This window comes from Myxocyprinus asiaticus, chromosome 44 (genome assembly GCF_019703515.2).
Source record: "Myxocyprinus asiaticus isolate MX2 ecotype Aquarium Trade chromosome 44, UBuf_Myxa_2, whole genome shotgun sequence".
NCBI classification, from domain to species: Eukaryota; Metazoa; Chordata; class Actinopteri; order Cypriniformes; family Catostomidae; genus Myxocyprinus; species Myxocyprinus asiaticus.
The window spans coordinates 27,291,556-27,315,676 of record NC_059387.1 but is presented as its reverse complement, the minus strand read 5'-3'; the positions used below and the strand labels follow the sequence as shown (position 1 = coordinate 27,315,676).

Genomic DNA, 24,121 nt, shown 5'->3' with positions numbered 1-24,121 from the left:
ATTTAAGACTTTGGAGCAGACATTAAACTATTCCTTGTTTGTATGGAAAATTAGTTTTATGACCAAGCAGACTTTTACTTCAGTGACAATTTAAAAGTAGTGTTTGTCCTTTCAAATACGGATGATGGGAACAATTGCTTTGTCTTTAATAATTAATAACAACATTTTATTTTTCATAAAACATTTGTGTTTGTTATCTTTAAAACATAAAACCTTTTATGAGTTAAGATTAGGCTAAATAAATAAATAAAATGAGATGGAATATGATATAACCTTGCAGAAAAAAAAAAAAAACATCAAAATGTCACTACCAAAACATTATGTTTTGTCAAAAATAAAGTAAACTTTAGTTATTAACTAAAATGTTATGATAATTATTGATTAAAAATACTGTATGTTTAATTTCATAAATCATTAACTCTCAAATCAGTATGATCAAATTTATGTATTTTACAGAAAAAATTTGCGTTTAGATTTTGATTAATCTTATAAACTGAAATTTCAAATTTGTTCAAATTTATTTGACAGTGAAAATCTTCTAGAAAGATTCATAAAAATAATCTTTGGAGGGTGATGGAAACAATTTATTAATAGATAAATATTATCCTTTTTATTTCTAGGTTTTGGTTGTGACAAACTTTGATAGAGGAAAAACATTACATAAAAAGTCTAAGTCTAAATATACTATGAAAACTGATTGTTCTTTTACTAAATAATTTATGTGTACCTAAGAAATAGTAAAATATACTATGGACAAATTTTATGGGAAAAAAAACAAAGAAATTATAAAACGTTTCCAACTCTGAGTTTGAACCAGTTCACTAGAATGGTCTATGTATGGTCGGATGACGGAGAAACTTTGGGAGGATAAAGGCAAGCAAACGGGGTCTGATTTCTTTCTCTCTAACCCATTCATTAAAGGTCCTTTTTTATTTGCAAGATAGTCAACTAGCTTCTAAATCACTGTGTCTGTGTAACCAGACAGATCCCAGTTTACAACATGAGACAAATCATGAGACATAACGAGACACTGTAGGAAATGAATAGTGAGGCCTGTCAATACAGCTCAGCATTACAGACAAACACAGTACTGTTATGCAACAGGTCTGCATGCTCCTTTATGTAATATCCAATCACCATTCATTTGGAAACAGCTATGAGACACATGAAAAACACAATTAGATAGAAAGAACTAACCTCAGGAGAAGAATTCTCTTTTATATTTACATCTGTTGAATCTCATGGTTATGCACAGTCGACCGACTGTAGGATTGCAGCAGACTCAAAGCGGGTATGTAATCTCATTGTTGTAAGCTCCTTTCACCAGTGTGTGAGCCAGGGCTCTGAGCCCTCTCTATGCAGGATTGGACCTGTGACCTAACAACCAGCCAATTAGTGGAGGGAATATGAACCATTATAAACTCACTTTCATTTATCAGTACTAACTCTGAAGATGCTATTTATATCATACATTTATTTGATTGATTGATTGATTGATTAATGAAGTCTGAATTAAGTCTGGCATAAATGTGTACTGTTATTTTTAGTTTGTGCTGATGATTTATGAAATACACATGTAAATGTTACAATAGGCAGCTGAATGCAGTTTTAACTCCTATTTTGATTGCTTAATACTGTTCTGTACACACTGAGTTTGGTTATTCATGGCAGTGACTTTTATCTATCTTTAACATTACAGCATGGTTTGCACATCTTGTCAGGTAGAAAATAGCTATCAGGATGCACTTTCACATACATGAAGTTAAAATATGCAATGATAACAGTGATGATAATCAAGTTACAATACAAATAATACATCGTGTAACGATAATCATATTGTCCACCAATATTTTTAAATAAACGTTCCCGATTGTCATGGAATAATAATTTGGATAGCTTAACTTCCACAGAAGAATTGTGCATTGGGACATATTTTTAGGGTAGCCCATCCTAGTAGGTAGGCTGTTTTTTTTAGTACAACAAAAAAAGCAAAAACATAATCTCTGGTTTTAATAAGTTACAAGTGTGTATTCTCACATGTACCTGTTCATACACTTGAGGGAAGGTAAGACATCTTGAAAAAATCACTTAAATTCAGATAGATACTTGGATCCCATTTACAAAAGACACTGATTAAGCATTGGTCTGGACTAGACATCAAATGAAATACATTTCCATTGAAAATGCTATTTAGGCCAGGCTCATTTGTGTTGGACAACCAGCTAATGGACTCTCATAAATGAAGGCACTTACTTTGGCTTGATTTGCCTGTTTTAGGTATATTCACATATAGGCCTACTTATGCACATGTATCTGGTCTATCAGAAAAAAACAAAGAAAAACTTTGGGCACTGTTACAATAGTATATGAACATACTGTACATACAGTATATATAAGCATGGATCAAAACATCTCTGAGAGCACTCTGTTAGCAGACAAATAAACAATAATTTCACAATAAAAACATTACCTGTGTAAAAAAATTATAAACAATAATAATAAAACATGTTTGCACTTTTTAACAAGTGTACATTACAGCTAGTATTTGGATTTCTTACACACTCGAACAGGTCAGATTCCATCTGTTTGTAATTCTTGGATAACAAAAGTAACACTGCACATAGTTCAACATTTCAGTAGCAAGAAACATGTGGTTCCATTAAGTCTAATAAGTGCATTTTTATGATTACTATAAAGTGACAACCCTCACAACTGTAACAGCTTGGTCGAATCGGTTTTGGCGTGTAAAACATAAAATACAGAAATATACAGAATACATTAAAACAAGGATTTAAAGGTGAAGTGTGTAATTTCTGCACCATAAAAGTCAAAGTCAAACAGATAGTCCCGCCTCAAACTCATGCAACTGGTTGAGCCAATGTTAATGTGTTGGAGTAATTGGGATGCTCAAACAAACAGAGCAATATTTTCATCGTGCCACAGAGCCACTATTTGCACTTCCACAATCATCCGGAAAAATTTGAAAATACGTTTTCGGTTTGAAACACTCTCCATTTACAAATGTTTAATTCACCATGCACATGCAGAAAAGAAAAAAAAAACACAAGAAATGTGGTCTGAAACGCAATTGTCCTTGAGTTCCGCTGCAAGACAGCAATTTCAAATTAACTTCCCGTCACCTTTGAAGGAATGCAGTGTGAAGGATTTACAATGTAACATTTATCTTAAACAACGCTATCATCTTGATTGTTTTGGATTGAATGAATCACATAACTGCATCAAATGACAGCAAATACATAATTGTTCTTGAATATCTGTTTTTTAGGGGAATACAGCATTTTCAAATGTATCCACTAGGGAGAAAATTTTCGAAAAGCTCTGTTTTGCTGGACAAAAACGCTGTCTCAGTGTGGACGGAAGTAGAGGTCTGTGCGGGACTGTTTTATCCATTCTGCTCCCACCCGCTCCCGCAAGTTTCTATCCCGCACCTGAATGCTCCCGCTGAATTTTACTCCATGTTCACCTGCTCTCTGCCCGCAATGATTTATTTTTCACATCGAGCAAAAGCCATACAAATAGACAAGTGTACGCAAATAACATTTTATTTTCTGTTGTTGCTATTATCAGATGATGCGTGACATAATGCCCATCTGACTTGTCTGAGGTTGGTTTCTTATCACTTATTGACTATTTTCCAGTCCCAGTTTCACATCCTTTCATGACGCACTGTGTCCATGCTTTGCTCTGCCATTTTTGTAAAGCGCCGTTGACTATAGCCTGCTCTGAATATTGGATAATTTGATGCACGTGTTGTGTGCACATTTTTACGTTGGATTTTATGTTTATTGTTAACCAAAAATAATTAATTGTAAAATAAAATACAATAATAATAATAATAATTATTATTATTATTATTATTATTGCATTCATAAATTAATAATATAAAAATAGATATCCACATCAGGTTTTTTAGGCATTTCTCTGACTGCCCGCTCCCGCACACAACTCATGGACGTACCGTCCACTACCGCCTTCAACTTGGAAATTTAATCCCGCGCTGCAAGAAATCTGATTGGGTCCTGCAGAAGTTCTGTAAGAATGCAGACCTCTAGATGGAAGACCAAAGCGTAATTCAAATTTATCCGGATTAATATGGACATAAGAGAGGAATCAACATTGAATGGCTTCCTTATAGTTATATCTGCATATTAAGCTGGGATTCAACATTTAAAAAAAACATATCACCTTTAACGAAAATCATTTACAGCATAAATGAAATTGCACAGTGGCAGTGACGTTTCTGTGTTATAATGCATTAAAATGGTTGTTTTGTCTTTGCATGGGTGCATAAATGATGTGATCAACTAAGAACATTTTAATTTAATTGCATACTGTGTAAAGTCTTGTCCAAGGGTTTGCTTGATTATTACAAATAACAGATGAAGAATATATAAATATACAGTATAAGTACATATATCCTATATAACACTTCCTTGGGATCTCTTCACAGTTATGGAAACATTTCCACCTAAACAACATGTTCAAGTGTAAGAGTCCAGATCTCAGACAAAATGAGCCTCCCTGTGTTCGAGATCCTGCATACGCTGGGACCGAAGTCTCTGGTATACGGGTTTGGTTTCATTTTGCACAAGTTCCTTCGGACTGGAGCTGGGAGACTGGGCGTCAGGCTCTGGAGAAGGTTCTGGATCCAGATCAGGCTCATCAACTGAGACTTCCACACCAAACCCTTCCTCTTCCTCATCATTGTCATCCTCCTCTTCCTCCTCAGTGCTGTTAGATGTTGCTCTGCCAGTCTTTAGCTCAACCTTTGCCAATGTTTTGGTTTTTCTCCCTGGAGGTTTATAGAACGTTCCAGGAGGAGGTTGCAGAGTCCTCGGTGGCCTGAAAGCCGTGGGAACAGGGCAGTACTCACTAACATTTCCTTCCCTACTTAAAGTTCGCCCAGGCCTAAAAGTAATAGTGTAGGGTCCGTTAGCATGGATGGTGCTAGTGGTTTTGATGTGTTCCGAGGAAGAGGATGAAGTAACAGAAGAAGAGAGAATGCTGGAATCACTGGCTCCGGAGTCGACGGAAGAACTGGCCGTGATCACAAAAGTCTTAGGAGTGATGTCATGATGCTTATACTGCTTGTCCCAAGTCCTTCGGAGTGTCTGTGTATCGATGTATGATTTTCTATAATGATTGGCTGCTCTGAACTTGGGTCTCTCCTCTTCCGACACTTCCTCAATGACGGGATCCCGACTGTGGTTGTCTTCTTGTTCTACCGAGTTCTTTACATTACACTCATCGACCTTGGCGAGGTTGAGGAGCCGCTCAGCTGGCATGCTGATTGGTCGAGAGCCCAACTTGGGTCTTGGAGGACGCAGCTGAACTCTGGAGACGTGGTTGCGGCGGGTGAGGCCAGGTGAGTTCTGCATTTCAGGGACACTTGTTGACAAGAGCCTGTTGAGGTCTTCTGCATCAACATCTCCAACTGCGTGGAAAAATTAAGAGACAGAGACTTAAAAACTAGAGTTGTTGTTTTTTGTTTTATTATTATTATTATATCCATTTATGGGTTTGTTAGCCAATGGAAAAAATACTGACCTGCTGCAAAATCTTTGTCAGACCTTATCTTCCCTTCTTTCACCTCATCCATCAGGTGTATGGAAGGTATTATGGAGGAATGTCTTTTATATGCCCTAGCCTTTGGCTGTTGTTGCTTTGAGACAGAAAATAAAAACAGGAAATCAGATTTTTTTTATTGCTGTAGCACAGCTCAAATTACATTTTTGACATCAGCTGGTAGTCCAGTGGACCACCAATCTAGACCAGTTTGGACTATTTTAGAGTAACTAATGACCATAAATGATCTTAGACCATGTAAAACCAGTTTAAGCTGGATTTTCCAGCAAGGTAGAGATATTTTTTTTTTACTGATTAACCTAGAAATATCAGAAAATTTTACAATTGTGATTTCCAGGGCTGGAATGAAAGTCATGAAATGCACAAAAAAAAAAAAAAAAAAATTATATATATATATATAAGTTCTTAATTCGTTTTTAATTAGTCTTTTATAGTGTTTCAGTAAAAATATGTATTCAATTTTTAGACTTAATTTCTGAAAATATTTAAAAAAAACAAGTGAAAAAATCTGCCAGTGCAGTAAGACAAAATACACTTATTTTCAAGATAAATTCTCTGAAAACAAGTCTTTTTTATTTTACTTGACAACAAGTAAATTAATCTTGCTGTAGAAGTTTTTACATAATTTTAATGGTAAAACAAGACAAAAATATTCGTTAATATGATTTATTGCAGTGTGGAAATTCATAAAATAAAATAAAAAGTAATGGAAATTTCTATAGTGAATGTAAATGTTTTTAGTTATGTTCAGATCTAAAATATTTCATCAGCTAGAAACTGTTTTAAGTGCAATCTCTTAAAGTGATTTTTAAAAATGGTTATTTAGTAATCACAAACGACTGGAAAAGTAATAGAAATTCACTGGTCAAAAGTGGAACCCTGTGGAACCCTCAACATTATTAACATTATCACCAATAAAAATCAACAAACTCCATCACCTCTTTAATGTCTACCAGGGACTTTGAATGTCGGCTAAGCTGTTGTTCCTTCTCCTGAGAGGTGAAGCGTGATTTGATAGGGAGTGGCGAGCTCTCTCCCACAGGGGAGGAAGGTGGCAGAGGACTCAGTGGAGTATCGAAGATCATCTCATAATGCCGGATCAAGAGCTCCACAATCAGGGCTTGGTAAGGGTAGTCCACCAGAGAGGAGAGCGAGACCTCTGCATCAGCCTGTCGGGGTTTGATCAGCGTGGGGCCAAAAATGATGCCCAGATTACTGGCAGTCATCTTGTTTTCATCAGCCCTCTCTGACACTCTGTTAATAAGAAAAAGTGATTACAAACCACAAAGGGACACAAGAATGTGTTTTCTCTGTATTATCATTATTTTCTCTCTGCTTCTTGACATAATACAGTATTTTAAGGGATAGTTTACTCAATAATAAAATTTTTGTCATCATTTACTCACCCTCGTTTTGTTCCAAACATACACCGATCAGCCACAACATTAAAACCACCTGCCTGTTATTGTGTATGTCCCCCTCGTGCCGCCAAAATAGCGCCAACCCGCATCTCAGAATAGCATTCTGAGATGACATTCTTCTCAACACAATTGTACAGAGTGGTTATCTGAGTTACTGTAGTCTTTGTCAGTTCAAACCAGTCTGGCCATTCTCTGTTGACCTCTCTCATCAACAAGGCATTTCAATCCACAGAACTGCTGCTCACTGGATGTTTTTTGTCTTTGGCACCATTCTGAGTAAATTCTAGAGACTGTTGTGTGTGAAAATCCCAGGAAATAAGCATTTACAGAAATACTCAAACCAGCCCATCTGGCACCAACAATCATGCCACGGTCCAAATCATTGAGATCACATTTTTCCCCATTCTGATGGTTGATGTGAACATTAAATGAAGCTCCTGACCCATATCTGCATGATTTTATGCACTGCACTGCTGCCACATGATTGGCTGATTAGATAATCGCATAGATAATTGTTGGTGACAGACGGGCTGGTTTGAGTATTTCTGTAACTGCTGATCTCCTGGGATTTTCACGCACAACAGTCTCTTGAATTTAATCTGAATGGTGCCAAAAACAAAAAACACCCAGTGAGGGACAGTTCTGTGGATGGAAATGCTTTGTTGATGAGAGAGGTCAACAGAGAATGGCCACACTGTTTCAAACTGGCAAAGTCTACGGTAACTCAGATAACCGCTCTGTACAATTGTGGTGAGAAGAATATCATCTCAGAATGCTATTCTGAGATGTGGGTTGGCACTGTTTTGGCAGCACGAGGAGGACCTACACAATATTAGGCAGGTGGTTTTAATGTTGTGGCGGATCGGTGTATATAACATTCTTTCTTCTGTGGAACTCGAAAGGAGATTTTAGGCACTGCATCCTTTTTACTTACAATGAATGTGAATAGTGTTCAACAGAAGAAATAAATTCATACAAGTTTGGAACAACATGAATGTGAGTAAATGATGACAGAACTTCATTTTTGGGTGAACTATTCCTTCAAGTTTGTTTGTTTGTCTGTTTGGGAGGCAAACACCTGTGCAAGTGCTGAATGAGGAATTGTAGGGTTTTGTAGTGGGCTGGAGGCAGCTGACGCAGCAGGTCTTTAATTTTGAAAAAGACCCGGTTGAGCTCCACGCTGATCTGCGGGCAGTCGGAGGTGGGTCTTCCTCTTGATGCCTCTACTTCATCAACAATGATACTCTGACTCTCTTTGGCCAATCCAATGAAGTCGTTATAGTAACGGAAGAGAATGAGGGGCTCTGGCAGCTGAAGGATGTAAATTATAATTTTGACATCAAAAAATGCATATACATAATTATATAATTATATATAAATCTTATTTCATTTTATTTTTCAGATTTTTTGTTTTTTGTTTTTTTGTGCATTTTGGACTAAGTATGGCTTATTTTCATCATTATTTTTATTTAAAATTATTAATGCTTTCATAAATTATGCAACAATTTATTTTTATTACCATTACTATTATTATTACTATTATTATTATTATCATTATTATAATAAGTTATAGCAGTAGTAGTAGTAGTAGTGGTAATATTAGTTTACTACTAATTATATTGCATTAATTCTATTTTAATTTATTAATTTTCATTTCAATATAAACTTTTAATAATTGTAATAATGAATATTTTTATTGAATTCTATAAATAATTTATAAATAATAATAATAGTGTGTTAAATTTATTTTAATATATTAGTTTTTATTTTAATTATTTATAATTTTAATAATTAAAATCCTTTTATTTATTTTTTTAGTAGCATTAAAAAATGATTCGTAAATATGAATTTTAATAGATACCTGGCGAAGGTAGAGTTTCAAGACATTGCTGATATCATGAGGATAAAGATCTGACAGCTCCACCAGGTCTTTACCATTCTCAAAAGCTTGACAAAGCTTCTCCACTCTTGATTTGGCCCCATTAACACGATAGATTCCCTTGAAGAAAAAAAAAACACCCCAGTTCAGTCTTGCTCAGCATTAACGGTCTATGTCCTCCAGGAAATGCCTAAGACACAGATAGGAAGTGCACACCTTTATGTTCAGAGCCCTGTTTTCAATCTCTGTGGTGCACTTTTTGATAATAAAGGGGATCCCATCAGGACTGTTCTTGGCTGCCTGAGCAAAGTCGACAGCAAACAGATGCAGTTTTCCTTGTAGCTTCTTATGTCCACACTGAATGGCTAGAGTCTCCAAACACTTCTTATGACAAGCAAGGGAACACTGAAAATAACACAGGGTTGAAGAATAGATAATACCATTAAATCCCTATCGCAAAAAGCCACAAATTATTCTTCACCTTAAAGATAACATTAAATGTTTTTGACACGCATTTAACCTGTATAATGTGGCATATTTCTGAATGAAAGAATTGCAGCAGAAAATAATGTAGAATGGGGTATTGACAGGATTGGAAAGGAGTAAAACATGTTAAGCTGTAATATTACTAGTTAATATTATTTTCCACTGCACATGCAGCCCTAGTTACAAGAACAAATGATAAAATTATTTAAACATTGGACTCAAGTAATGACAATATGAGTGAATGAGAACCACACAAAGAATCGTTATAAGTTAATAAATATACAGAAAGGCAATTCTGTATGTGAACACCACTTACTGTAAAGTCAAAAAACAATCTTAGCTTAACGTTTTACAAACATTTGTGTCTATTGTGTGTGCATTTGCACATGCATGCATTTAAAAACTCACCTCCTCGCATTCAGCACCATGGAAAACTACTAGACTATCACACTCCCTGCATTTTGACGGAGCTCGGAGCTTTCGTAACTTGTGCGTCTGAGCTGCTTTAGACATCTGCGTGTTCCGGAAGGGTCCGGGAGAGCTAGCTGCCTCCGTAACCATCTCACTCAGACCTGGCAAGAGACAATAAGAGCGTGAAAACAACGTTCACTGTCTTTATTTTTGGTGTGTGCATTCAGACCTTCCCAATAGAAATGTTTCCAACAACAATTCCAGTGGACAGTCAACATGCTTGAACTAAATTCTATGCATTGTCTGTGTGTTACAGTAAAAAAAAAAATAAAATAAATGTGTGCAATGTCAAACAGCCTTAGAGCATGTTTGAAAAAGCTGCATAATGTACAAAAGCTCACCATTATCTGAAGGAGATGGCGGTTCTCTCTCATCCAGGTCATCTGCTGAAGACATAGTGCCTGTTGAGGGAGTTCTAGGAAGCCTTCTCTTAAAGTCACCTGGTTTAAGGCAGAAAAGACTGATAAGTGGAGTTTTGTCTGTAAAATTGGTTGCATATTGTTCATCATTACAATTATTAAAAAACAATTCTTACAAAAAATAATATTCTTTTGTAAAAACATGAAGTGAACAGTTACTGTTAGCAATAAATGGCAATATGGTATGCCGCAGAAATCGTGACTAGTCTGTTTACCACAACTATGGCACGCATGATCGCGACAAGACCTGTCAATCTTGTGTGTGACTGTAACTGTGTCTGTAACTGTAAAAGACTCTAACACTTTCCGCAAGCATCGCAGTATGACACGTGTGCATGTGTTGTTGTACCTGGGCTTGCCGTTGGGGAGTCCATGGAGCGAGATTCACTGCTTCCTCCGGCACTTTCAGAGTCACTGCACATGCCTCCACCCTGACTGCTGTTTCTCCAGGCACGGAACGGACCCTGGGTCTTCAGAGCTATCACACACAGACACAAAGAGGACATTCAGAAATGTTTAGGCTTATCCAAGGTGTGGATAGTCATAACATTGTTGTCTTGTGTCAAAATACACAAGATACACTCTTTTAATCAATGTCTCTACCTAAGTGTATTATACAACCTAGTATATAGTGATATTTATAGTGATCAAACTTATAGGTGTTTCTTCAACTGACTATACTAGGCCATCATAATATTTTTTAAATGCCTGTTATGTAAAGATTTTCTTGTTTTAGCCTTGTCCTTCACCCAGACTATTAATATTACTCTAGGAAACTCCATTATAACAATACAAATTATTACATGTTTAAAACTATGATAATCTAAAAAAAAGAGTTAAATAAACAAACCATATTTATTGTGTAAAAATTATTTCTTAAAATGTTTCCTAATAACAACTGTCCCACTAGTGTGGCATATTTCCACCTCACCAAACAATTTGGCCCCTAATGAAGTTTTTTTTTTTTTTAGACTTAATGTATTTGTTTACCAAGTTGAAAAAATTCAGTGAAGAGCATGCTTGAGATGAAGTATGAGACAAGTGATGTTTAAATAAAAATAAAAATCAAGGTAAATATCACTTGTGAGTTGAATATTTTGATTGGGTCATTCCCAATCAAGATGTAATTTTGCAAAATGAGGCAAAAAGTGTGAAAATGCTATTTTGCTGTCTGCATTTATGATACAGAAAATGCTAGTTATGAAATTAGCCTTATAAAAACAAAAAATGTGTCCAACAATTGAATTTTCATGATTTCAGAAAAGAAAATTCTAGAAATTTTGGAATCGAATCCGATTCCTGGTTTCGGAATCTATGGACACAATTCCAAGAGTTGATTCCAGACTCATCTTTTTGATTATTTTTCGATTTTTCAAAAAAAAAAAAAAAAAAAAAAAAAAAAAAACACTATTTAAGATAGCATGAATTACATTTATTATTAATAGGTCTATTCTAAAAATACAAATGGGCCTAGATGCACATCCCAAAGTGCGATGCTTCAACTCCATGGGATAAATTTGAGGGAAGTTTGAGCAGATGCACCGGTATTTCAAAGAACTACTGCAAATAATGTTAAAAACACAATTTAACTTACACTGAAATTTCCTGTTACCAATTATTATTTGTTCTTGTTATGAGGAGGTTTACATTAGAATGTAATTGTCCTCTACCTTTTGTACATTTAATAAAATGTCAAAATAATGTACTTATTCAGATTTTTGGGCTGGTTTTCATTCAAAATAAAACAATATTTTTCATAATGTGCATTTCATTATTTCATTATTTATTTTTTGATTTGATGGAATAATTTTAAAGTAAAAATTCTGTAAATGTAAAGATTTCGAAAATGAGCAGAGAAGCGTTAGACTCTCGATTTTCTAAGCACAGCCCATTGATCATTTAAACTTTATCCTACCGATTTTTGATGTGAACTTGGAAGCTAACTTGCTGTTACTTGATACTCCTCTGTCATCTCCTGGTTGCAGACAGGTGTTGTCACATCAGAAAGTTGTTATTTTATGCCAAGTTTCTGTCATAAGATTTTACTTGATTATTACTTAAATACTGGCAGACTATATAGGTCTGGAAAGCAGCTGTCTGATGTGTTGAAGGGCTTGTGTGAATGCTTCAATAAAATTAACAAACAGAGCAGATTTACTGATGACCGATGTACTACAAATGACTTTAAACACAGTCCAAAAATATCAGAAGATTTCCCAGAGCAACACATTAGTGTTCAAAGATGGAGTAGATTCCAAGGTTTTGAGTCAATTCTCGATTCCCAACACCTTGGAATCGATTCTTTTTAGAATTGATACCCAGCCCTACCTGTGATGCATGTACATGTAATGTTAGCAGACAAAAAAAAAACAAAAAAACAATGAGAGTGTTAAACATGTTCGAAACTTTACTTTCTAGAAGTCCACAGTGCTAAAAGTGCCCAAAGTTGAAAAAAAACCCCACCAGATTTTAATGGGTCAGACTTAGAATAATTCATTGCAAATATGAAGCTCATCTGACTGTAACAAATAATATTAATATCAGCAGAGGAATCTGGGTACAGTGCTGCACGTACCACCTCCGCCTACTTCCTGTGCCCTTTCTTCAGCTGAAGCTAGTTCACACTCTCGTAAACTTTAATGAGATGTCTTAAAACACTAATGTGTCCAATTGATCTCTCTGTAAAACAGGTCTGACAGGCGTATCTCGAACTGGAGGTTTGATCTGTCATTAGTGAAAAGAACAAACTTGTCCATGAGAGAGATAGATGCGGGCTCATTCTGAGGGACCGATTCACTTTTAGCATTCCAGGGAAGTCAGCCAAACCCCGCCGTGACCCAGGTTAACTAAACCTCGATGAAATGTGTCTGCACTTTCGTTCTCGGCTCAGGATGTGAAGTGTGACATTTTTGCTGTAAGATATTATACATCATTCAAAAGAGCTCGTTTGATGTGTTACCTTGTATATCAGTACTACTGTTTGAGCGACCTTCCAAGATCTTTCCTGTGCGTGCTTGGACGTGACTTTCCACCTCGTCTGCACTCAGGAAGTCTCCAGTTGTGAGAGGCACCCGGGATGAGTGACTGCTATTCACTCGCTTTGAGAGGGTCAACCTTTGGGAACATCAAAAGATTTTCAGAAAACCAGTAAAAACCACTTTGAACCAGTTTACACTAGCTTGTATACTACATTACAGTAAAACAGAGAAGAGAGAGCATAGAAGGTTGTATGTACTAAGGTCTTTGGTATCCATTTGTATTGTGGCCATTAAAACCGTTTACTGTGAATGTTAATGTTGGCAAGCTTTTTTTTTCCAGAGTGACTATTTGCACTAGGCATAAACAGCACCTGCCACACAGTACAGCTATTTGTTCTCACATAGTCAGGTGGAAACACAGAAATTAAAAACTAACTGCAACCTCATGTGTCGCTGCAATGGCGTAGCATGTAAAGATGGTGTGGATGTGCTTTTTTTGTGTGGAAGGAACCAAGATGGATTTCCCCTTTTGTCCCACTATATCCCATCATGTTTCCTGTCTCCACTCTTATTATTTTCTTTAATACAACTCATAATAAAGAAATACAAATTAATATAAAGTTTGATTGCCTCACAGTGATTTGGTCACAGTGAAGGTCAGGGAGTTGAGAGAAAGGTTTGATCCGGGTAAAATTAACCATGGTTTTACTCCAGTAGTATGGTGTTATTATAGTAACCATGTTTAATTTTGTGGTTACTATGATTTTACTACAAAATACCAAGGTGATACTGTGGTTAATGTAGTAAAACCATGGTTAATTTTTGTAATGTAAGGATAGGGTTAGGTTTAGGGGTAGGGGTGGGTGTAGGGTGTCTTTAGGACTCTAAATAAACACAATAAACAATAAACATACTGCTATTTAATTAGGAGTGTAAATAGTATCTGCCACTTAGTGCAAAGAAGATGCTTTTTGTTGCTTTTAACACTTATATTGCAAATAGCCTCTGCCTTTTTTTTCTTTTTCTTTTTACAGTTTTTTTTTTTTTACTGTTATTTCTTACTGCTTTCTCTTTTAAATCTTACAATTTTTTACAATTCCAAAATTTAAAGGCCTACAATGTGTTTTCCTGATAGCACACGTACATCACCAAGACATCTATTTTTAGTCTTTTCATCTGGAAGATGTTATATTTAGATTTTTTTGCTCATTACATTCCTAATATGGTCCTTGTTCAATGTCAGAGTGACATTCAAGAATTGTTTAGCTATTTTAAAGATGTTTATTTGTTTATCTGACATTATTCTTACCAAAGAATGCAATACCTTCCAGGTGATGCCTTTTTTCACAAGCATCTCGGCAATGTACAAATGTTACCGGGTTGCTGCAAACAGACAATTTATCATTAATTTGTATGAGAGAGAGACTGGTGTAATTTCGTTTTCACCACCTTGCTGTTTCTCAAGCCTTTTCCAGTAAACACTTAAACAGTTACTCATCTCTTTAAAGCCTAAAACAAAAAGCCTTCAACTAAATCACTCACTAAGAAATTTTACAGAATTAAAAAAAAAACATAATTTTGCACCTAAAACAAGGATGCTTTTAAAAGGACTGTTTTTGAGCTATGCGTTTTTAAAGTGGTTACTCTGAAATATAGTCCACAAAACCCGGATATCAACAACCCCGATTCAGGTATCAGAATGAGTGTGTGTGGACATGAGTGCTAGTAAAGAAAAAGAGGTAGAGATATTTCTCCCCTCATTTCTCTGCCCCATTCACTATATCACTCTCTATGCCCTGACTGCAGCCATTTCCTCAGGAAGACCTGAGGGCAAGCACAAAATTGTGTGACATTCTCACCAACACAATTCCTCTTTTTCTCTCTCTCTTTCTCCATCACTCAATGGCTTAAAAGTCACAGAACTGGAGATAACAGGCAGGCTTTTGCCAGTTTTATGTGAACTAAAAGCAAAACTTGGCATAGCCTTTCCAAAAGAGGGATTTTCCTGGATACTCGTTGTGCTGGGAATGTCCAAAATGTTAAACAGGGACAAAATTACAGACAGTGCTGGCTAGTAATAGATTACATGTAATCTGTATTATGTAATCAGATTACACAAATAAAGTACTTGTAATTGGATTATATTACATTTTAAATACTCGTAATCGGACTACAATTACTTTTTTATAGATTACATGATTACATATTAACAAGGCAATGGCAGTAAATTGTTAATTTACTGATCACCCTAATCATTCTTTTTTTTTTCAATCTAAATCAGCACATCTTTCTTCTAAATCAGCACACCACTGATATATGTTCAGGAAGTCTTCAAGTGTTTTTGGAAGAGAACTGATACTCTATGTTTGCAGGTTTTTTTAACTTTACATCGAAAATTTAACCAACTCAAACACATTTTTTCGATTATTATTTAAATTATTACTCTGTGTGTAATGTAACCATGTGTTGCAATGCCTTTGGAAGGGTTTCGTCCATCAAATGCATCAAAATGCACAAATACACGTCATTTCATATTTAATTGGATTAGCACCATAAAGTTACTTTTAGTTTCTTAAATTGCTTTTGTAATCGGCTTCAAAAATGTATATGAATGCACTTTTGGTGTAGTGATAACTTTGCTAAGTTTTTTTGTGACGCTGCTTCACAAATATAACTGGTCTGATCACTTACCACACATTGATGCCGTTTGTAAAATGGCAAAATTGCATGAACACATTTGTGTTAACGTGCCCTGGGAATCTGTCCATAATTTTAGAACTCCAATAAGAAACTCATTAAACTCAAACATATTTGAGTCTGTCATTGATGGAGGGCCTCGACCTCTATCAACGAGGGAAAACATGAAAATTTCATATATATTTTTTACATTTACGATCATATTTCTGAATTTGTTGACTTAAGCACCACTCAAATGATTAGAACCTGCAGAAATAGGTTGAAAGTAATCCAAAAGTAATCAGATTAGATTACCCCAAATGTAATCTATAAGATTACATTACTGACAGAATGTTTGACATGTCATTTGTAATCAGTTCCTGATTACAATTCACAAGTAATCTGCCAAGTTATAAACTCCAGGCCTACCCTGTGTTCTGTGTCCCAGAGATGTCAAAAGAGAAGGATTCCCCTCTGGTCTGTTCATAGGGCAGACTTTTCACAAATTCAGTGTAACATAGTCCGGGTTCATACAGTTTAGCGTTCTCACACAGCGACTGGAAGTTTACAGGAAGGGACACCACCTGGGCCTGCTGCAACTGAAACCAGTTAACTGTAACCTACACATAAAACAAAAAAAAAAACATTATCATCATCAAAGGAGTACAAATCAGGCCAGTTTCCAGTGCCATATTTTTGAATGCTGTATTCGGAGATGAAAGATCAAAGAGGAGATTGTAGTGTCTATTTCGTTTGTGGGTGAGTGTGTGGTTGTGATGTCAATTTATAAATGATAAATTATACTTTACATTTAAATTAAATGGTTAAAAATTACTATATTATTTTTATTGTTATTATTTTTATTATTTCATTTTTGAATTATTCTTATTATTGATTAACTCAGATTCCCTATCTGTCACTCACTCGATGTTGTGTCGATGTAGTGACACTAGGGGTCACTCTTGGGAGCACGAAACAGCTCTGATCTTTGAAAAAAGGCCAATGGGAATTGGCGAGTGGTATTTGCATACCACCCCCCCGAACATACAGTACGGGTATAAAAGGAGCTGGTATGCAACCACTCATTCAGATTTTCTCTTCGGAACCGAATGGTCGATGCTCACTGAGCTGAATTCCCATGGCTTTCATTCACCTCTGCTGGATCTGATGGCGCATTTCAGTGGCTTCTCCCCCTCTGCACTGGTGCACTGCAGAGTTCTCGGCGGTGAAGCAGCAGATGGAAGCTATCCAACACATCCTGCCCCGGCGGTACCCAAAAGTTCAGCAAAAGAGCGGATTCCTTGTTCCCTGGGTCAAATACCACCATCCACCATCACGACCACCATCCACCATTCCAATTCGGCAGGTTTGGCGCTCCAGCGGCGGCCCCCCCGCCCCTGCGCGCCCAGCTGTGGCACAAATCTGCCCCCGATGAAACGGTCTCCACGGGTCATGAGGACGAACCACTTCCTCCCCCATCCCAGGCTGTTCCGGGGGTGGTCACAAGGAGCCAGGTAAATGCTTCGATGTCCCTGAACTCAGCACGGCTACGGCAAGATGTGGCACCTTAAGCTCCGCCCTGTCGCGAGGCCCCACCCACTGGTACGTCTGATGAGATTGTCCTCTTGGTCCCCCTCACCTGGAGCTTGGAAGCATGGCTCGTGCTTTCCAACCCGTCGTGATGGCTGATCCGGACCATCCGACTCAGCTATGCGATTCGGCCTGTCCTTGTCTCCTCGCATCTTCACGAAGGTCGCAGAGGCAGCCCTTGCCCCATTAAGGGAAGTGGGCATTCGCATCCTCAACTACGTATCTCAACAACTGGCTAATCCTAGCTCACTCTCGGGATGTGCTGTGTGCACACAGGGACCTGCTGCTCTCGCACCTCAGCCGACTCGGGCTTTGGGTCAACTGGGAAAAGAGCAAGCTCCTCCCGGTTCAGAGCATCTCTTTTCTCGGTTTGGAGTTGGACTCAGTCTCGATGACGGCACGCCTCACGAACGAGCGTGCACAGTCAGTGCTGACCTGTTTTAAGGCATTCAGACAGAAGACAGCGGTTCCACTGAAACTGTTTCAGAGGCTCCTGGGGCATATGGCATCCTCAATGGTGGCCACACCACCCGGGTTGATGCATATGAGACCACTTCAGCACTGGCTCCAGACTCGAGTCCCCAGATGGGCATGGCGCCGCGGGACACATCGCGTGGCCATCATGCCGGTCTGTCACCGCCTCTTCAGCCCTTGGACTGACCTCACATTTCTACGGGCAGGCGTTCCCCTAGAGCAGGTCTCCAGGCACGTCGTGGTTATGACAGATGCTTCCAAAACGGGCTGGGGCGCTGTATGCAATGGGCACGCAGCCGCCGGCTCCTGGATGGGCCCGCGGCTACGTTGGCACATCAACTGCCTCGAGTTGTTGGCAATTCTGCTCGCCCTGTGGAGGTTTCGGCCATTGATCCAGGGCAAGCATGTGTTAGTTCGGACAGACAACTCGGCAATGGTGGCATACATCATCCATCAAGGCGGTTTACGCTCCCGTTGTATGTCACAACTTGCTCGCCGTCTCCTCCTCTGGAGTCAGCAGCACCTCAAGTCGCTGCGAACCACTCACATGCTCAACACTGCAGCGGACGCGCTGTCACGACAGGTTACCCTCAGGGGAGAGTGGAGACTCCACCCTCAGGTGGTCCAGCTGATCTGGAGTCGATTCGGGCAGGCACAGGTAGACCTGTTCGCTTCCCGAGAATCCTCCCACTTCCCGCTCTGGTACGCCCTGACTGAGGCACCCCTCAGTATAGACGCGCTGGCACACAGCTGGCCCCCTGGACTATGCAAATAGGCTTTCCCCCAGTGAGCCTACTTGCACAGACCCTATGCAAGGTCAGGGAGGACAAGGAGCAGGTCGTCCTAGTAGCACCCTACTGGCCCACCCAGATGTGGTTCTCAGACCTCACGCTCCTCACGACAGCCCCCCCCCCCCCGGTGAATTCCCCTGAGTAAGGACCTTCTTTCTCAGGGATGGGCACCATCTGACACCCACAACCAGACCTTAGGAATCTCCATGTCTGGCCCCTGGATGGGACGCGGAAGACTTAAGTGGCCTACCACCCACGTTGGTAGATACGATCACTCAGGCTAGGGCTCCCTCTATGAGGCGCCTGTATGCCTTGAAGTGGTGTCTGTTCGCTAAGTGGTGTTCTTCCCGATGCGAAGACCCCCAGAAATGCGCAGTCGGATCGGTGCTTTCCTTCTTGCAGGAGAGGTTGGAGGGGCAGCTGTCCCCCTCCACCTTGAAGGTGTATGTAGCTGCTATAGCGGCATACCATGACACAGTGGACGGTAAGTCCTTAGGGAAGCACGACCTAATCATCAGGTTCCTGAGAGGCGCCAGGAGGTTGAATCCCTCCAGACCGCGCCTCATTCCCTCATGGGACCTCTCTGTAGTTCTTCAGGGTCTACGGGGAGCCCCCTTTGAGCCCCTGGAGTCAGCTGAGCTTAAGGCACTCTCTTTAAAGACTGCCCTCCTGACTGCGCTCACTTCCATCAAGAGGGTAGGAGACCTGCAAGCGTTCTCTGTCAGCGAAACGTGTCTGGAGTTCGGTCCGGGCTACTCTTACGTGATCCTGAGACCCCGACCAGACTATGTGCCCCTGGTTCCCACGATCTCAATTTGATGCCATAGCAATGGCATATCACGCTCAGGACGTGTCTTGCTAGGTACGAACAGGTAAGTCCGGGACAGCTGGCTGGGTGTATCGCTTGTGCATAGCGCCTTTCACCTCCCCTGAGCTGAAGACGTGCGCTGTTGACTCCCAGTAGTGTTCACAAAGTGTGTTCCCTGGATGACTTCCTCGTAGCCCTGTGGCAGACGAGTTTGCAGAGAAACTCGCTGCCGGCTCAGTACATGTGCTAACTAAGCCCTGTACTGGGGTTGGTGCTCCGCACGTGTTGGTTTCCCATAGGTGACCCCATGCGATGTATATCTTCCACTAAATCGTTTCCCTGTTGGTAAACTGCGTCTTCCTTGGGCAGATGCCCCTCTGCCCCAGTCACCATGTTTGTAGAAACTCCTCCCCTGTTGGGTAGGACCTACCATGGGACTTCTCCACATGACATATTCTGACAAGGCTCGGCAAGACCATGTGACGTATTTCCACTCAAAATACCCCCCCCTCTCTGGGTGTGGTGTGGTCTCCGTGGTGTCTTCCCCTTGGGAGTGACACCCCCCCCCCGATGTAGACACTGGTGGCCCCAGTCAGTTAACAAATTTCACTCTTTTTTGGGGAGAGAAAAAAGAGGATAAGAGGCCACGACTGGGCTAGCCTGTCCCTATTTTTTGGGCAGCCGACTTGTCCCCGAAGGCCCATCCAATGCTCATAACAGCATTGGGGGAGGTTACGTGTCGGCCTGGTGCGCTGGCTACGAGGCACACAGTGGTCTGCCCATCTCGCACAGCCAGTTCACGTAACACAGTTCAGCTAGTTGTGGCGTTTCATATAGGGACCCCTAGTGTCACTACATCAACACAACGTCGAGTGAGTGACAGACAGTGAAGGTCCTGGTTACTTTCGTAACCTCTGTTCCCTGATGGAGGGAACGAGACGTTGTGTCCCTCCTGCCACATTGCTGGACTACCCGCTGAAATGGCCAGGACCTTGTCTCGGCTCCTCAGCACAAAACCTGAATGAGTGGAAGCACATCTCGACAAGCTCCTTTTATACCCAGGGGAATGGTATACAAATACCACTCGCCAATTCCCATTGGCCTTTTTTCAAAGATCAGAGGTGTTTCAGGCTCCCAAGAGTGACCCCTAGTGTCACTACATTGACACAACGTCTCGTTCCCTCCATCAGGGAACGGAGGTTACGAAAGTAACCAGGACGTTAACATGAAAAAGATCACTTATCACTGTGGTTAGGACACAGTCAAATACTTAAAGGAATATTCCGGGTTCAATACAAATTAAGCTCAATTGACAGCATTTGTGGCATAATACTGCTCACCACAAAAATTTATTTTGACTTTCCCCTCCTTTTCTTAAAAAAAAGCAAAAATCTGGGATATAATGAGGCACTTACAATGGAAGTGAATGTTGGCCAGTTTTTGAACATTAAAAAGCTCACTTTTTCAAAAGTATAGCCACAAGACATAAAGGATATGTGTCTTAACATAATTTTAGTGTGATAAAATCACTTACTAACCTTTTCAGAATCAGAATCAGAATGAGCTTTATTGGCAAGTATGTTTACACACACAAGGAATTTTTCATGCTGACAGAAGCTTCCAGTGCAAAGAGAGTGCAACCATATATACAGTACATACATACAAACATATACATTTAAACATTTATACATAGAGTGACATAAAAAAAAATAATATATATATATATATGTAAAACCAACAAAAAAAGAGAAATATACAATAAAGCAATAATGTTGTTTGAATGTTTTATATACAGTTATGTGCAGGTGATGTAATGTATTGAAGAAGAGGTAGGATATGTTAAAGAATATAAATGAAATATGGATGTAAGTAGGAATGGATGGATTGAATATTGCACATGGTTGTATTGACAAAAGGAAAGTATTTGGTGGCAGTTTTAACTGCTCATGTGGTGGATGGCCTGAGGGAAAAAACTGTTCCTGTGCATGGCTGTTGTGGTGCTCATTGCTTTTTAGTGCCGGCCACAGGGCAACAGTTAGAAAAGGAAGTGTGCTTCCTTAGGAATGCACATATCCTCACAGAAACTAATATATGATGTCACAATATCTGTGAGCTCATCCAGGTCTGTGGATGCAGCCTCAAAAACACTCCAATCAGTGCAGTCAAAGCAGGTTTGTAGTTCCAGCTCTGCTTCGTTGGTCCAACTTTTTACAGTCCTTACTACAGGTTTACTGATTTTAGTTTCTGCCTCTAGATCGGTAGAAGATGAACCAGACAGTGATCAGAGATTCCCAAAGCTGCTCGAGGGACAGAGCGATATGCATCCTTTATTGCTGTGCAGCAATGGTGGGGCATGCAATGTGCTGTCTGTATTTGGGCAGTTCACGTGTGAGATTTGCCTTGTTAAAATCTCCAAGAATATCAATAACTGAGTCCGGGTATTGTTGCTCCGTGTCTGTGATGTGATCAGCCAGCTGTTGCAGCGTTGCACTCACACACGCGTGTGGAGGATTATAAACACTCACAAGAATACACAAGGAAAACTCCCGCGGTGAGTAGAAAGACTTACAGTTTATGAAGAGTGCTTCTAAATTAGAACAGCACATCTTCTTTAGCACTGCTACATCTGTACACCAACATTCGTTAATATAAAAACACGCCTCTCGTTTTCCCCGTTAAATCCACGGTGGGATCTGCTCTGAACAGCTGGAAGCCCGTTAGATGTAATGCACCATCCAGAATGGCTTCACTTAGCCAGGTTTCCATGAAGCACAATGCAGCAGAATTTGCAAAGTCCTTATTTTTGCAGGTGAGAAGTAATTTGTCCGTTTTGTTAGGAAGAGAGCAGAGATTCGCTAGATGGATGCTTGGTAGTGTGGTTCGAAAGTGCGCTGTCTCGCTTCCCACGTTTAAGCCTTTTAAAATGCTTGTACTGCACTGCTGCTCCTCCGACTAAAATGTCTAACAGAATGTCTGAATAATCAAAAACCAGTAAAAGATTGTCTGGCATGTGCTGCCGAATATTCAGGACAAACAAAAACAGAAAAATAACTGGAGAGCTCCATACCAAGGCGACCATCATAGGAAGAAGGGGAACTTTTCTGAGAAAAGTTATAGCCAATTTTACAACTTTGTTGCCATGACGATGTAATGTCAACAAACCATAAAACCTTAAAATGACTGTAAAAATGTAAATGTAAAACATTTTTTTACAGAAGAGTTAATCTAAGTGCTTTTATAAAATTAGGATTAGGGTTAGTTAGGGTTTCTTCCTTTAAACGCTCCAAAAATTAGCCCCATTCACTTCCATTGTAAGCTCGATTTTTAATTTTTTTTAAAGAAAAGGAGGGACGAGTCAAACAAAATTTTTGTGGTAATCAACATTATGCCGCAAATGCTGTCGACTGAGCTTAACTTGTGTTGAACAAGGAATATTACTTTAATCTGTAGCCTGAGGTCACATTGTTAAAGTGAAGGCAACCAACTACACTCCACAAGGAGACCAGGTGTGCCTGTTTTGTCTGAATGACCTGTAATAAATTGATTTGATCTAAATGTGTGTTTGTGTATGTGTATGTGTGTGTGTGTGGGGGGGGGGGGGGGGGGGCAGTTTTAAGTGGTTTACGAGGACTTATTTTTTTAGGTTACAAACTGGTAATTACAAGGGTATTATGCTATAAATATGGTTTATGAGGACATTTCTAGTGTCCCCATAATTTAAATTGCTTAAAAAAAAAAAAACATACTAAACTATGTTTTATTGAAAATGTAAGAAAATGCAGAATGTTTTTTGTGAGGGTTATGTTTAGGAGTAGGGTTAGGGTTAGGGGATAGAATCTATAGTTTGTACAGTATAAAAATCATTGTCTATGGAGAGTCCTCATAATGATAGCTGCACCAACATATGTGTGTGTGTGTGTGTGTGTGTGTGTGTGTGTGTGTGTGGGTGTCTACTCACTGCTTTCAGGGTCAGGTCACACTGAAACACAAGCTCTCGTATCTGAGTAAGGATCTCACTCTTGGTGTTGGCCAGGTCCACTCTCTTTACCCCGACATCGGTGATGCAGTGTTTGTAGTGTTCTCGGGCTTCCTCTGCCTAGAAATGGCCACAAACATACACAATTATATTTAAAAAAGGAAATGTCCTGTTTCTCCTAATTATAATATATATATATATATATATATAGAGAGAGAGAGAGAGAGAGAAAGAGTGAGTATGTATTGTATATATACAGCAGAATTGCAGAAGCTACTTTGAAACTGTAGTTTGACAAATTACAGGTTGCTCATAATTTAAAAAAAGATAAACTATGGTTAAGCTACCCTTATGAAAAGTAGTTAGTGGGATATCTTTGTCATGTGTATTTTGTTGATTCCTGTATTTCATGTCTTTTATTTTGAAAATTCTAGTTCCTGTTTCATGTCATGTGGTTCCCTTGTCATGTGATTTCATGTTTTCCCTCCATGTTCATGTGTCTTGTTTTCATTGGTTTATTGTTTAATTATCTTGTTTAGAGTTCT

At 39.1% G+C, this 24,121-nt stretch overlaps 1 protein-coding gene across 4 annotated transcripts in view; it reads right to left on the bottom strand.

The window, feature by feature from the left end:
• Positions 1 to 1,995: 1,995 nt before the first annotated feature.
• The window catches only part of LOC127434290 (rho GTPase-activating protein 29-like), a 78,720-nt gene continuing 56,594 nt past the window's right edge, over positions 1,996 to 24,121 (bottom strand). For all 4 annotated transcript variants that reach the window (XM_051686918.1, XM_051686921.1, XM_051686920.1 and 1 more), the window contains 12 exons: positions 23,559 to 23,696; positions 16,367 to 16,557; positions 13,243 to 13,397; positions 10,633 to 10,761; positions 10,206 to 10,304; positions 9,802 to 9,965; positions 9,124 to 9,312; positions 8,890 to 9,027; positions 8,107 to 8,339; positions 6,546 to 6,861; positions 5,569 to 5,683; positions 1,996 to 5,455 (listed from right to left, as the gene is read on the bottom strand). In XM_051686918.1, the coding sequence (XP_051542878.1) occupies positions 4,524 to 5,455; positions 5,569 to 5,683; positions 6,546 to 6,861; positions 8,107 to 8,339; positions 8,890 to 9,027; positions 9,124 to 9,312; positions 9,802 to 9,965; positions 10,206 to 10,304; positions 10,633 to 10,761; positions 13,243 to 13,397; positions 16,367 to 16,557; positions 23,559 to 23,696 (2,799 nt within the window). In that variant the 3' untranslated portion in view covers positions 1,996 to 4,523. The remainder of the gene's footprint in view (positions 5,456 to 5,568; positions 5,684 to 6,545; positions 6,862 to 8,106; positions 8,340 to 8,889; positions 9,028 to 9,123; positions 9,313 to 9,801; positions 9,966 to 10,205; positions 10,305 to 10,632; positions 10,762 to 13,242; positions 13,398 to 16,366; positions 16,558 to 23,558; positions 23,697 to 24,121) is intronic.